Source organism: Molossus molossus, unplaced genomic scaffold (assembly GCF_014108415.1).
Source record: "Molossus molossus isolate mMolMol1 unplaced genomic scaffold, mMolMol1.p scaffold_m16_p_10, whole genome shotgun sequence".
Lineage (NCBI taxonomy): Eukaryota > Metazoa > Chordata > Mammalia > Chiroptera > Molossidae > Molossus > Molossus molossus.
Genome location: NW_023425345.1, coordinates 104,385,888 through 104,401,309, shown reverse-complemented (window position 1 = coordinate 104,401,309; position 15,422 = coordinate 104,385,888). Strand labels below are relative to the sequence as shown.

Below are 15,422 nucleotides of genomic sequence, written 5' to 3'. Positions count from 1 at the left end.
ACTGGGAGGCTATAATCCTGTCTAGATTCTGAACCTCCTCATATAGAAATCCTAGCATTGAGTAAAAGTCAGGTTCAGAGTTCTTATCTACAGCTAGTTTCGTTGTCGTTGTTTGTAATAATATGATCGTCTGAGTACAGAATCGCAGACCTTACTGTGAAAAGGTTCTGACAGTGCTCCCCACCCGGTAGTGACCGTCCCTGTCCAGTCCCGGACAGCTGCTCAGCTCTACCGAGCACTCGGTGGGATTGTTCTTCCACAAGTGACGTTTAAAATCCAGGACTAGCACTCGCTTCAGCAGCACAAATACTAAAACCCAGAACTTGTTTCCAACTCCATGTCCGTAGTAGCCCAATTAATGCCAAGAAAACCAGCACTGTGGGCAGCGGGGACAACTATGTCACCTTGTGGCGGAACTACCTGATTCTTTGCTTCGGGGTCGCAAAGCCCAGCATCATGAGCCCAGGACACTTGAGGGCGTCGACTCCGGAAATAATGGCCACCACGCCTGACGGCACAGTGAGCTACGATAACAAGGTGACGTGACATGCTTCAGAAGAATATTCTGTAAGGTTTTTCTTAGCTTGTTTGTCTAGAGTTCACAGCGCAAACTGCACTGTGCCTGCCATCTGGAGTATGTGGGATCAGGTTTCTAAGTTCCTGTAAGTGTTTATGTGCACAGTTTATTATTCCTCCTGACAAGTGGGCAGCAGAAGATAAAGAGAAGTGAGCGACTTTCCTAAGACATGGGACGTGTAGTTATTGGTGCCGTGAGGTTTGGTCTGCGTCCGGCCTGCCACACGCCCGTCCCTCCTCACCATCTTCGCCTTTAAACCCGCCTGGGTTACCTTGTCTAGTGCAAGATGAGTGTCGTAGATTTGATTTGTTTTCTTAAGGAGACCATGATAATAAAACGTCCGTTAGGCTGTGCCCCAGGTGGGAAATGCATTGACTGTGCTGTATGAAATGCATGGGTTGTGTTATTTTTCCTAAAACGATGGCAGTGCCTTGGGAAGTGGTTCAGAACTTTGAAACTGTTATAATGGAATCGCCGTTTGATTAAAGGAAGCATCTGCTATCATGTGACCTCTTTTTCACTTTTAATCAACTTGTTTCAGGCCATAGGCACCCCATCGGTGGGAGTTCTGTTAAAGCAGTTGGTGCCTTTGATGAGACTAGAGGGCATTGAGATCACAGAGTCCTTAGTTTTAGGATTTGGAAGAACAAATTCCCTTGTTTTCAGGTACAGTAGTCTTAATAAGTTGTTGTCAATTCATGCGTGCTGCTGCTGTCGTAGTTCCTGTGTGTGCGCCTGACTGTGCTGGGGGCGCTGCAGCCGGGCCGCTTCCTGTGCTGCATGGCGCAGCCTGGCTTGCAGCTCTCCTGCCCCACTTTGCGTCATTGCAGCTTGACTTCACCTCGCAGATTGTATCTCACTTGCCAGCTTTGTGTGATAACTGTAAAGATTCAGTATCTGCTCCGGTTAGCAGGCTGTCCAGAGGCTTAGCGTCAGCCACGTTGGCCACAGGCTCTCAAGGGGGAAGCACTGGGAGGACTCTGAGGGGGAAGCTGGGGCACCAGTGGGCCTTTCTATAGGCTGCTTCGTCTGCCTTCATGGGCCCATCCTGTCTCACTCCCTGGATTCCTCACTCATTCCACACCGTTAATTCCACACCCACTGCGTCCGAGGCAGTGTCAGCGCCTTTGAAAGAGTCATCAGCATCCGTCAGTTCCTGCTGCCTCTGATGGGGCAGCTCAACAGGGAAGTCCCCCCGACACATCGGACCCTACAGTTTCACACAGATGCAGAGGGAGCGCTCCCAGCAGCTGTGAGAAACCCTGTTTGAAAAACAATGACAAATGAGACGTCTTAGCCGCACCCAAAGATCAGTTACATTATTCCTGTAGAGTCCGACTTATCCTTACAAAAAGTCATTTTGAGTTCTGCCTACTTGGGTGCCAGTTAACCAGGTTTTACTGCTTAGTTACTAGTTAAGACAAAGCATCCTATAGAAATACTATAAGAAGATAAAAAAAAAAAAAACAGTTCCTGGAATTTCCAAACATTTTCCCAGAGAACCTGAGGCTTTTTTGCGTACCTCACTCATCCTCTTACATTCCTCAGAGGACGTAACTTATACAACCTACTAGCCACATAGACCTGAGCTCAGCTCCCTCCCCTGTGGAATTGTTATAATCAGTAAAATGAAATGCACCTCTCTAATTAAAAAAAAGAAAATTTGGTATAATTATACAATCTATCTGATAGATTTATTGAAAGGATTAAATATAAAAATGCACATAGTAAATATTTGGTTAATGTTTGCTATTAGATAGAGACGACCATTAATATTACTTCCATGTCTTTGATGAAAAAGTTTTAGCATCTGTATTGGAAAAATCTGGAATGGACACAGGCTTTCTGTGTCTCAGTGCACAAACCACTGACAGAGTTTACCTTCCTGTCCTTGGATTTCCTTGGATGGTGATTTCTAATAGCACAAAATATTCTGCCAGGAAATATAAGGTTTTAGACATGGAGCAAATTATAGACAAAATACCTACCAACAGGCTAGATCTCAATTTGTTTTAGACATAATGGGGACAGGTGAAGTACATACATGTAATATGAGATATATACTAACATGCTCAAACTTTTATCTTTACTCCACAAGAGGTTAGGTTTTTATGAGAACATCACAACTACAGTACTTGCCGTATTTCCATCTGTCATATAATTCAGATAAAGGCTTTTATTGCAGAAACTCCAAAGACTTCATCTGAGGAACAGCTGTCAGCTGTTCTGTGAGCACAGACCCGAAGGCAGGGCACAGTGTGGCACCTGCCTCTCGTGCTCTGGTGAGACTGAGACCTTCAGGTGCACAGCCTGTAGAAAAGTGTTTTGAATTTAGGAAGTACTAGCAAAGTATTTTTTAATTACTCAGATAAGGTTTTTGCTATAGAGGTCTCTAGAACATTACATCAAAATCAAGTCAACACATGTATTGAGCCAAAATTATTCACAGAGCACTGGAATTAACACCAGTAATACAAAGTATAGGCCAGTACCTACTTCCAGTTCACCTCCTGACTGGGAAATGGAAAGGTGTGATGTCAGAAGCTCAGTGGAGAAAGCAAATGACTTAGGATTGAATGGATATATTTGGTGATAAGTTTGGGGTCGATAATAATGAATTTCAAACGCTGACCTTTTTCTTTGTAGAGAATTGGTAGAAGAACTCCATCCATTAATGAAAGAAGCTCTGGAACGAAGACCAGAGGTAAGATTTTAAAATTTAAACCATTAAGATACGTGGTTTATTTGGGCAATGGTGTGAGTTTAAATCATAACTGATGGTTTCTCCTAAAGAATATAGACACCCCAACATGCTTCAACGTTGAATCTTAATATTCTAGCTTTTGTTATTTTCATTATTTGAATATTTAGTATAACATGGTGCCTACTTTAAAAGATTTTATGCCCTAAATTTATGAAAGCCAAACAACCTAAGTAGTCATACAATGTTAAGATGTCACATTCATTTGCCGGAGGTTTGGGTTGATTGAACTCGGGTTTTTAGTTTGCTTGTTTTTTACAAGGAGTTGGAAGGTCAAGAATAGTGTTTGTTTCATCTAGCACGAAGCATTTTCCTCAGCAGTATCTTCCCCGAAGTGTACTCAGAAAAGGATAAACCTAAAATGTAGCAAGACAAAAAATAAAATGTGAGAGGAGACTAAAAAAGGACCTCCCCTATAGTGGTAAGAATAAAGAAGTGACAACAATTGAGCAGTTTGATCGGAACCTACGAGCCCTGTGATTGGAGTTGGCGGGAGCGTTCGAGTCCACTCTTCCTTCCCACTTGGTCAGGACGCTCCCATCTTTGCACAGATGCTCGAAGCCCCCGGGAAGTGAGGCTCGTTCTGAACATTTCTACCTCATACGTGTTTGCAGCATCCCCCACACAGGCACCGCGCCAGTGTCCCCTACAGCCTGTAATAACACGCATGGTCTCTAAGGGCGGGAGACATTTTGTCTTTATATGTCTAGAAAATTGAAAAGGACTCGTCCAGTTTCCCGAAGCAAAGCTCGTACTGTCTTGCCCACGTCTAAAAGTGATGTCGCCTTTTCTGTGCAGAACAAAAAACGCCGAGAGCGGCGGGACTTGTTAAGGCTGCAGTTACTTCGGATTTTTGAGCTTCTGGCTGATGCTGGCGTAATAAGTGACAGGTAGGGTGAGACTTTCCCGACTGGATCTCCACTCACCACACGGGTCTGCTTTTGTCTCTTTTTACTTTCTGTCTTTTCCAACAATATATGATCTTTGCCCTGGCCGGTTTTGCTTAGTGGTTAGAGCATTGACCTGTGGACCAAAGCACAAGAGTCACAGAATTGATTCTCCGTCAGAGCAAGTACCTGGGTTGTGGGTTCGATCCCCAGCCCCAGTCAGGGTCGTGCGGGAGGCCACCAGTGGATGTGTCTCTCTCACATCCGTGTTTCTCTCTCTCCCCCTCCCACCCTCCCTTCCACTCTCTCTAAAATTCAGTGGGAAAATATCCTCAGGTGAGGATTAATATGTGTGTGTGTGTGTGTGTGTGTGTATACACACACATACATAAATATAAAACCTTTAACTTTTACTCAGAAAAAGTCCAAAAAGCTTGTTTTTTTCTTATTCTATTTACAGTGCATATAAGTCAAGAGCAAATGTAGTATGTCAGCTCTGACAGTGAATCTTATTTTCCATGAAGCGTGTACCACTTTGAAATGAAGACTGAGCATCTAAAGGCTTCTTTTTCCTTGATTCCAGCACAAATGGAGCCTTAGAACGGGACACTTTGGCCCTTGGAGCTTTGTTCCTAGAATATGTGGACCTGACCCGCATGCTGCTAGAAGCTGAAAATGACAAAGAAGTTGAAATTCTTAAAGATATCCGGGCACATTTTAGTGCCATGGTCGCCAACTTGATCCAGTGCGTTCCAGGTACAGTGCTGCGTCGCTGCGGGTTACTCACCTGTCTGCTTGAAACCCCATTTGCTGCTCAGGACTGTGCTTTCCTCGGACCCCCCTGGCCATGTGCAGGTCTGGGTGGGGGTGTCTGTCTGTACTGAAGTCCTTGGAATGTACATGAGGACAGATTGTAGTCATTCAGCATAGAGTTGGAAAGGGAATGGTAGGAATTAAATTTGACTGTGTGTTTGGCATTATTTCTATTCTTCGTTTTGGTTCCCATGTGAAAATGAACCTAAGTGATTTCAATAAGAAGGAAGGAATTCAGAGGAAACATTCACAGGTGCTTCATTTTTATTCTTGTGCTAATCTGTGACATGTTTTAAAGTCTGTTTTGTCTGGTAGAAGTACTGCTACACCAGCTTCCTTTTATTAGTTTCCCTTTGCATGAAATAGCTTTTGATCTGAAATGGTTTTCCTGTAGACGGCATGTATATGGGTCTTGTTTTCTTGTCCATTCAGCTACCTTGTGTCTTTTGATTGGAGCATTTAGTCCATTTACATTTAAAGTAATTATTGATAGGTATGTAGTTATTACTACCATTTTATTGTATTCTGATTGTTTTTAAAGTTTTCTGCTCCTTTCTTGCTCTCCTGTATTTTGATGACTTTCTTTGGTGCTGTTTGGGTTCCTTTCTCTTTGTTTCTTGTATCTCTCTTGCAGATTTTTGATCTGCAGTCACCATGTGCTCCATATACACCAAGCTTTGTTTACACCAGCCTACTTCAAGTTGACGGTCACTGAGCCCAAACACTTTCTAAATCTCTGCCATTTTGACCTACATCCACATTTGTTTGTGTCACTATTTTTTAGCTCTTTTGTGAAATCTGCGAACATATAATCTCAGGAGTATTCTTTCTCTTGGCTGTGTCTAATAAAAACATTATATAGAATTCTAGATAAGTCAGTTAATTTTTATTTACAGAGAATTTTTTTACACAGAGAAAATAGATATGAGATATTTGGAGAGATCTAAGGTGGAGGCTAAATTCACCTCCTCCCAGAACCAAACTGGAATTACAATTAAATATAAAACAGTCAATCTGAGTAACCAACTGAAGACTAGCAGAAGAGAAGTCTTAAACCAGGGATTTACAAAAGCAGCCACATCGAGGCTGGCAGGAAGTGCAGAGACATGACAAGGACTGTGAGGCTCCCCAGCCCAGCACACCAGAGCTGGAAGAGGTGCCCACGTAAAATTTGGCTGTGAAAACTAGCAGGGATTCTGTCTGCCAGGGAGAGATAGGAGTCTGCCGCAGACACAGGCACCCTCTTAAAGAGCCAACACACAAAATCTCGCTTGCAGCCACTCACCCTGGGCTCTGGTAGAGGGAGGACAGGGCGGACCAGAGTCATGTCAGGAGGGACTGGGGTTTGCGGCTCTGGACACAAAGCAGAGGAGACAAGTGCTGGGACCCCCGTGCTCACTCTACTGCACAACAGGTGCCATCCTTCTTGGGTGGAGCACACTCTCCCATACAGCATCAGCTTGGGAGAAAGCAATAGCCCCACCCTCTGGACTCCCTGTCAACCCACCCTGCAGAGCTTCCGCCCTTCGGAGGAGTCTGGGCTGACTCAGGGGGTGTCAGTGACTGAGTTGTGTGACTTTGGGGAGGGGGCCATTCCCCTCACTCTCCTGTGAACCTGACTGGCACCTCCCCGTCATGGGAGATCCACGAGCGCCACTCTCCAGGCTCCTGGGGCCCCATCCTCTCAAATTTTGGTGGCTCCACCTGCCAAGGTCTGGGCAGAATCTGGGCAGACTGAGTTGTGTGGCTCTGGGAAGGGGGACATTTTTCCTTCACACCCACTGATACACAGACTTCCATTCGCACGGCCAAATCTGGGTCCGTTGGGGCCCTAACTCTGCTGGCTTCATCCTGATGACTCCCTGAGACCCTGCCCCACCACAAAGATGTGCAAGCACCCAGCAGGTGGCAGCTAGACTTGGTAAACCCTGGGACTTTTGCTAAGTGGCCTCAGGCCCAACACTGCCACCAGGTTTGAACCTGTATAGATGAACCTGGTGAACACCTCTCACTCCGACCTGGTGACTCCGTGGGAACCTATTGCGTGCAACTTGAATACCACAAAAGGTTCTTTCAGTGACTGGGCCTAACCAGGCAGAAGCAGGTAGAGGTGGATATTGGGGTTCTTTGGGACTTTAGAAGAACTGCACTCGGCCCAAGACTGGTAAAAGCCAGCATTGGTGTGCAGCTTGATCTTGTTTTTTGTTGGTTTTTTTTTTTTTTTCAGCTTGATCCTTACAGTGCACACCTGGGCCCAGCATAGGCAGCCACAAACTGGGGGTTGCTTTGTAGCTCCAAACAGGTTGCCTAGGGCCAGTCGCAGCCAGCATCTGACATTGGCCTACACCCTGCCGAGAGGCTCCAGAACCAACACACCCAGTGGCCAGCTTCAGACAACATCACACCAGGATCCAATTAGCTTCACAAGAGACACATCCAGAGGGAGATCTCAGCAGGCACCAGGCCCTGCTGAGGCAAATCCCCCAGTGTGGTCAGCACCTGCACAGCAGCTCATTCACTGTGGTGGGGTTGAGCTCACAGTCAGCCAGCCCAAGGGTCAACCCCACACACAGATGGGCCAATAACAATTAAGATTAAGTTACAACAGAAAGACCCTCCCCTGGGACACTTCTGGAGCACCCAGCACAGGTGACCACGGGGTCCCACAGGACAACTACTACATAAGGCTACCCTACCAAGACTAGGAGTCATAGCAGATCTACCTGATACATAGACACAAACACAAAGAGGCAGCCAAAATGGGGAGGCAAAGAAACATGCCCCAAATGAAAGAACACAAAAAATATGCAGAAAAAGAGCTAAATGAAATGGAGGCAAGCAATGTAGCAGAATCTTAAAAACAGCAAGTGAAAGATAGTCATTTACCTACAAGGGAGCTCCCATAAGACTACCAGTTGATTTCTCAACAGAAACATTTCAGGCTAGAAGGAATTGGTGTGAACTATCGAAAGTGATGAAAGGCAAGGACCTGCAACCGAAACTACTTTACCCAGTAAGGCTATCATTTACAATTGAAGAAGAAATAAAGAGCTTCCCAGACAAGAAAAAGCCAAAGGAATTCATTACCACCAAACCGGTATTACAAGATGAAGAGAAAGAAGAAGAAGAAAAAGAAAAAACAGCCCTGGCCAGTTTGGCTCAGTGGTTAGAGCGTTAGCCTGTGGTCCAAAGAGACCCGGGTTCGATTCCTGCTAAGGGCACGTACCTCGGTTGCAGTTTGTCCCTGGCCCTGGTTGGGTCGTGCTGGTGGCAGCCCCTCGATGTGTCTCTTTTCTCTCTTTCTCTCTCTCCCTCCCACTCTATCTGAACAAAAAATGAAAAAATGTCCTCGAGTGAGGATAAAAAAAAAGAAGAAGGAACAAAGGAACATAGTTAAAAGAATAAAATGGCAATAAATATGTACCTATCAGTAATCACTTCAAATGTAAATGGTTTAAATCCTCCAATCAAAAGACATAGGGTAACTGAATGGATAAGAAAACAAGACCATAATATATTATATATGCTGTTTCCAAGAGACCAGCTTCAGAATGAGGTACACACAGACTGAAAATAAAGGGATGAAAAAAGTATTTCGTGCAAATAGAAATTAACAAGAAACTGGAGTAGCAATACTTATGTCTGATAAAATAAAATTTAAAACAAAGGCTTAGTAAGAAAAAATAAAGGACACTACACAATGATAAAGGGAGCAATTCAACAAGAGGATATAACCCTTGTAAACATTTGTTTTTACTTTTTTATAACTTTGATGTATAACCAATCTTTATCATTTTGATGACCCTAAAGAAAGATGGGAGTTGACCTCTTCAGTTAAAGTATGTTTGTTTAAAATTGTCTATACATTATACTTCATAGTTTTTCCTAAAGACTGGCAATGTTCAAGGAAACACTGTCTACACAAGCAGCTGATTGGAAGGCGTTGAAGGTTCTCTAGACACTGATGAGAAAACAGTGTGTGAATCGCCTTCCGTCTCTGCTTCCTGCTCTGAGACTAGTGCTAGTGACCACATTAGATGAAGGATGCACTCTTAGAAAGAAAATTTTGCCTATTTAAACACATGTTTTATTACCCAAGAAAACGTGAGTTAGGAAATAAAATGAATCCTTTCCCCAAAACTTAAAACCGCTGTAGAATAGTGATATAAATTGTATTCACTGTGTTTTTTATTCTCTAGACTGTTAACTCTGCATTTTTTCTCTCTAGTTCACCACCGGAGATTTCTCTTCCCCCAGCAAAGCCTGAGGCACCACCTTTTCATCCTGTTCAGCCAGTGGGCAGGGCCCTTCAGCATTATGTTCACACCTCTAGATCGGTACAGTGACAGGAACCACCAGATCACAAGATACCAGTATTGTGCCTTAAAGGTCGGTCACCTTTTCCTCATGATGACTCTTGTCAGATCCACCGTTTCTGTCCTTAAATTGATAACCATGCTTTAAATTACTTTAAAATAAATAATATGACTTCATATGATATGACAAAATATGAGTGCACTTGCAGAAAAATCAAATAAATGCACACATGTAGACATAAGCTGACCTTTGTACACTCATAAACATAGATTGATAGCTGTGTATAAATATGCAAATATGTCATTTGGCCTCATAGTTTCTAAATACAAAACTTATCCAAGCTTCTACTTTAATCAGTGTTTCTTCTATATGAGAACCATATGTTTTTTGTTTAAGGGATAAACCCTTCAAGTAGCTGCCTTGCCAATAAACTTCCAACCTAAAAAATATCCACAGGCTATAATGAGATTTTTAAATATATATATGTATGTGTGTGTGTGTGTGTGTGTGTGTGTGTGTATATATATATATATATATATATCTCCTCAAGTTCAAAATTTGCAATTTCCCTCTTTCGTCTCTTACCCTAGAAGACTCCCAGAAAGAGTGTCCACACTACTGGGACTGTTCAAAAATTTCAGAAGCATGATTCCTTGCAGCCCAATTTCAGCTCTGTCCTGTGAGCAGAAGTCGCTGACTTTCAGTGGAGCTGATTTAGACCAGGCCCTGAGCCCTCGGGACCTGCTAATTGCAGAGTTCAGCACTTCTCACCTTCCTTGCTTCCGCCCCACCCCAAAGGAACTGAAGTTTACATTTTTTACTTTCTTTATCTTTAATAATCAGTTATCTCCATGTTTTTCATAGTTTCGCAATTTAGTATGTTAGTCAGATATTTGTCAAGTTTGTCATTAAAGCAAAATTTGAAAAGCTCTATCTTCTAAACAGAATTAATTCACTTGAAATCACTGAAGGTAAGTTCATTTAAAAGACTGTGACATGGTCATTTTGTTTTGAGTGTTTTACTATTTCATCATAAAAACTTGCTATAATCATAAAATTACATGTTCATGAAGTTGAATTTATGGGTTTAGCTCTTCTAAAAAAAAAAAAAAAGCCAATTGGGAAACTGGTAATTTTTTTATTGCATCTACTTAGGAATACTTACACTCTTGTGGAAATAATAGCTTTAAAAGACCCTTATCATTTGTCAGTCTGGTAGTAGTGTTTTATAGTCGGTTGCATGGCCAGGCCAGGTTTCATTCCCAGGTGTCTTGTGTTTCGTCACCAGGCAATGTCAGCAGTGTTGTGCTGCGGCCCCGTATTTGACAACGTGGGCCTCTCACCAGATGGCTACCTGTATAAGTGGCTTGACAACATTCTGGCCTGTCAAGATTTACGAGTAAGTGCTAGCTGGAGATCAGCGGGTGGATGTCCAGGGAGCTCTGCCTCCGGAGGTCCCTGGGGCGCCTGAGCATTGCTCGCAGCAGCCTCCTCCCCGCCAGCCACAGGATGTGGGCTTGTTCACATTACACTGTGATGTTTCAGGGTGAGCATCACGGTCACATCTGCCAAGGCTGACGATAAACGGCCATAGAGCAAGTCTCCACAAAGTTCAGATGATGGAAGTGACACAGACGGTGTTCTCTAATCACAGTGGAAATATGCTAGCAGTCGAGAATAAAAACATAATTAAGACACACTGTTCCAGATAACCAGTGACTCAAAGAATAAATAGAGAGATTGAAAAATATTTTTAACTGAAGAATAATGAAAGTATTACATACTAAACTTGTGGATTGTAAGTTAAGTCTCGCTTAGACTGAAATGCATCGTCTTAAGTGCATTTAGTAGAAAGAAAAAAAGGCTGATAGTCAATGACCTAAGCATTCATTCCAAGGAGCTGAGAAAGTAAAAACATTGAACTAAAAAAGTATAATGAAGGAAGAGATAAGAGCAGAAATTAATGAAAGAGAAAAAAGTGATATAAATGATTATTTAAACCAAAAGTTGAATTTGTTTAAAGACTAATAAAATTAATAAATCTATGACAAGTCTGATCAAGAAAGAGAAGGCACATTTCATCAGCATCATCTATGTAAAGGGGTTATCACTGCAGGTGCTACAAATATTTAAAATAAGCCCTAGCCAGTTTGGCTTAGCGGTTACAGCATTGGCCTGCGGTCCAGAGAGACCCGGGTTCAGTCTCCGCTAAGGGCATGTACTTCGGTTGCAGTTTGTCCCCGGCCCTGGTTGGTCATGCGGGTGGCAACCACTCGATGTGTCCCTTTCACATCGATGTTTCTCTCTCTCTCTCTCTCTTACTCTCATTCACTCCCACTCTATCTGAACAAAAAATGGAAAAATGTCCTCGGGTGAGGATAATAAATAAATGAATAAATAAATAAGTAAAATAAAATAAAAGAGAGCCTGGCTGGTGTGGCTCAGTTTTTGAGCGTCGACCCATGCACCAAGAGGTTGCCAGTTCAATTCCTGGTCAGGGAATATACCCAGGTTGTGGGCCAAATCCCCAGTGCAGGGCATGCAGGAGATGACCAATTCATGTGTTCTCTCTTATCAATGTTTCTCTCTCTCCCTCCCTCCCTCTCTTTCCTTTCTTTCTAAAAATATCAATAAAGTGAAAAAATAATTAAAATTAAAGAGAACATATGAATATTTTTGTACCAGTAAACTAAAAAATTTAGATAAAATTTCTAGAAAAACACAACACCAAAAGAAAACAAAATCTGAATAGACATATAAATAACAAAGAAATTTAATCTGTAATTGAATTTCCCACAAACAAAACTTTATAGGGTCAGATGGCTTTACTGATGAAGTCAACATTTAAAGAACAAATTGCATTGATTTAATATAAATTCTTAAAGAGAAAATAGCTCAAGAGGAAATACATTCCAAGTTTTAGCAGACCAGACAAGAATGTAATAAGAAATAAAATTAAAAGGCAATTTCATTCATGAGTTTCAAAATAAAAACTTTATAAACAAAATATTAGAAAACTGAATGTAGAGATATATACAAAAGATGATTCATCATGACCAAGTTGGGACTATTCAAGACCTACAAGATTGTCCATCAATGGTTTAATGTCCATCAATGCATTAGTATGTTAATTATATTAATAGAGTCTCAGAAAGAATTATCATATGGTCATCTCAATAGATGTAGAAAAAGCATTTAATAAAATTCTGCATTCATTCATGAGAGAAACTCTTAACAAAACCAAGAATAAAAATAACTTTCTTAGTTTGATAAAGGGTATCTTTAACAAACATTTAGCAAATATCATGCTTAACAGTGAATATTGAAAGTGTTCCCTGAGACTGAAGTGATCACTTCTGTCAATATTATTATGCTCTAGATTCTTGCATATGCATTAGGAAAGAAAAAATAAGATGTCAGGAATAAAAAAAGAACTTAGATGACAGATCTAAATGTGAAAGCTAAAAACACTAAAGTTTCTAGACAATAAAACAGGAGGGTATCTTAATCCCTGGGATTAGGGAAAGATTTCAACAGCATGCAAAAATTACAAATCATAAAGAAAGACATTATTTAATAACTTCTGTTCACCAAAAGGCACCATTAAGAGTGTGAACAGACTAGTCATAGCATGAAAGACGTTTGCAATATAAAACCAGAGTTTTTAATCTAAAATATATAAAGGACCCTTACAAATAAATTAGATAAAGACACCTAGAAAAATGAGCAAAAGACTGAAATAAGCTATGTACAAAAGAGTTCATGTAAATGGCCAATAAACAAAGAAAAAGGTTCTCCAGTTCATCAGTAATCACAGACATGCAAACCAAAGCCACAGGAGATGCTACCTACCAGAATGGCTGAAATTTAAAAGATTGGCAGTACCACTTATGACCCAGAACTTCCACTTCTGGGTATATATCTGAAGAAATCCATAACTGTAATAAAAAAGATACATGCACCCAGCTGGTGTGGCTCAGTTGGTTAAGCAACGTCCCGTGCACCAACAGGGCGCTTGTTAGAATCCTGGTAAGGGCACATGCCTGGGTTTCAGGCTCAATCCCTGGTAGGGGGCATGCAGGAGGCAGCCAATTGATGTTTCTCTCTCTCCCTCTCCCTTCCTCTCTCTCTAAAATCAATAAAAACATATTTTTTAAAAAAGATATTTGCACCTCTATGTTTATTGCAGCATATTTGTGATGGCCAAGATATGGAAGCAGCCCAAGTGTACATCAGTAGATGAGTAGATAAAAAAAGCTGTGATACATACATATAATGGAATATTACACGGCCATAAAAAAGAATGGAATCTTAGCATTTGCAACAGAATGGATGGAGCTAGAGGTTATTTTGCCAAGTGAAATAAGTCAGACAGGAAAAAAAAATATGATTTTACTTATATGTGGAGTCTAAAAAACAAAATAAACAAACACAATAGAAATAAACTTACAAATACACAAAACAGACTGATGAGGAGGGATGGGGATGGGTGAAAAAGGTGAAGGTATTAAGAAGTACAAATTGGTAGTTAGAAATAATCACGGAATGTAACACTACAGCGTTGGAAAACTAGTCAATAACTTTAATAAGCATCTATGGTGTCAGGTGGGTACTTGAAATATTGGGGGGAATCACTGTACATTATATAATTGTCTAACCACTATGCTGTACACCTGAAACTAATACAAAATAATATTGAATATAAACTGTAATTGAAAAATAAAATTTAAAAAATAATAAATAAATATAATGGTTAAATATCACCAATCCTAACAGAAAGCAAAGCAAAGACTGGCAGTAGCATATGTCAGTGAGGACATGGAGCAGTGGGAACTCTCACACAATGCTATGAAGCAGTGGTCCTCCACCTTCCTCCTGCCAGACCCTGTAATACAGTTCTTCATGCTGTATGTGGATGCATCTGCATGTGGGCGGACCCGCCTGGAGACGGATAGAGGAGCGGTGTCTCGGTTCCTAAGACCATCAGAAATATGTATTTTCCGATGGTCTTAGGTGACCCCTGTGACAGGGTTGTTCGACCCCCAAAGGGGTCGCAACCCACAGGTTGAGAACTGCTGCTATAGAGAATATAAACGGGAATAACCCTTGTGGAAACTGATTGGCATTATCTACTGAATTTGAACACAGTTTACCAACAACCCAGCAGTTTCTAAATTAGGGGTAATCATAAGTTAAAATGTATACAGTGGGAATAAATGAATGTAGATGACTCTCAGAAGTTGAGTAAAAGAAAGCAGGACACAAAATTGTATACTGTATAATTCCATTTATATAGAGTTCAGAACAGCCCAGACTAACCAGGACGGTGGAGGTCAGGATGCGGTTGCTTGCGAGGAGGGAGGCTGGTGGTTAAGACAGTGCGCCGGCGGCTTTCCTGGTGCCGGCAGTCCGCGCGTTGTACTTGTGCTCACACACTCGTGTCCGGTTAAGATAACCCACCATATACTTGTGAATCATATAGTACCTACTTATTTTACATGTCAGTCTCAAGCTTCTAAAGCACAGTGAACACTTGCTGGTTTGCTTTTTAATGAAATGTTATTTTTAAGTCCTTCGCAATGGTATTATTAGTTTTTATGTTAAGCCCTTGGAGGAACTAGATTGAGGATGTTTGACCATCCATTTAGAATATCACTCCCAACTGGGCCCACACCCTGTAGTAAAAAACACACAACAGAATCTTTCCTTCTCCACCTTGTTGCAACTTCCAGAGGAGCAGGAAAATGTTCGCCGAGGGTCATGTAGCCTCCAGGCACCAGTCCTCTCCTGGACAAATGTCACAGCTTCAGGAATGAATGAAGTCTCCTGTTAACTCTCCGCCATGCTGACATAGTACATGAAAGTCTCTCATTAGGAAGAGTTCACTGATAACTGCATTTCTTGGTAAAGATTGCCAGTAAGCCTTACACAGCATATTTAGTAACCAAGCCTCCTAAATATATTCCCTCTGATTTCTTTTCTTAAAAGATTTTACATACAGAAAGGCTCCCATTTTATATTTCACATGTTTTGCCAAATACATATATTTTCCAGAAACACTTAAATT

General features: G+C 41.5%; 1 protein-coding gene across 2 annotated transcripts in view; it reads left to right on the top strand.

Annotated features, from left to right (window-relative positions):
* The window catches only part of FRY (FRY microtubule binding protein), a 309,064-nt gene that overhangs the window by 154,652 nt on the left and 138,990 nt on the right, over window positions 1-15,422 (top strand). For both annotated transcript variants that reach the window (XM_036251399.1, XM_036251398.1), the window contains exons 22-28: window positions 348-537; window positions 1,119-1,243; window positions 3,224-3,281; window positions 4,137-4,228; window positions 4,809-4,981; window positions 9,267-9,427; window positions 10,644-10,754. In XM_036251399.1, coding sequence (XP_036107292.1) covers window positions 348-537; window positions 1,119-1,243; window positions 3,224-3,281; window positions 4,137-4,228; window positions 4,809-4,981; window positions 9,267-9,427; window positions 10,644-10,754 — 910 coding nt within the window. The remainder of the gene's footprint in view (window positions 1-347; window positions 538-1,118; window positions 1,244-3,223; window positions 3,282-4,136; window positions 4,229-4,808; window positions 4,982-9,266; window positions 9,428-10,643; window positions 10,755-15,422) is intronic.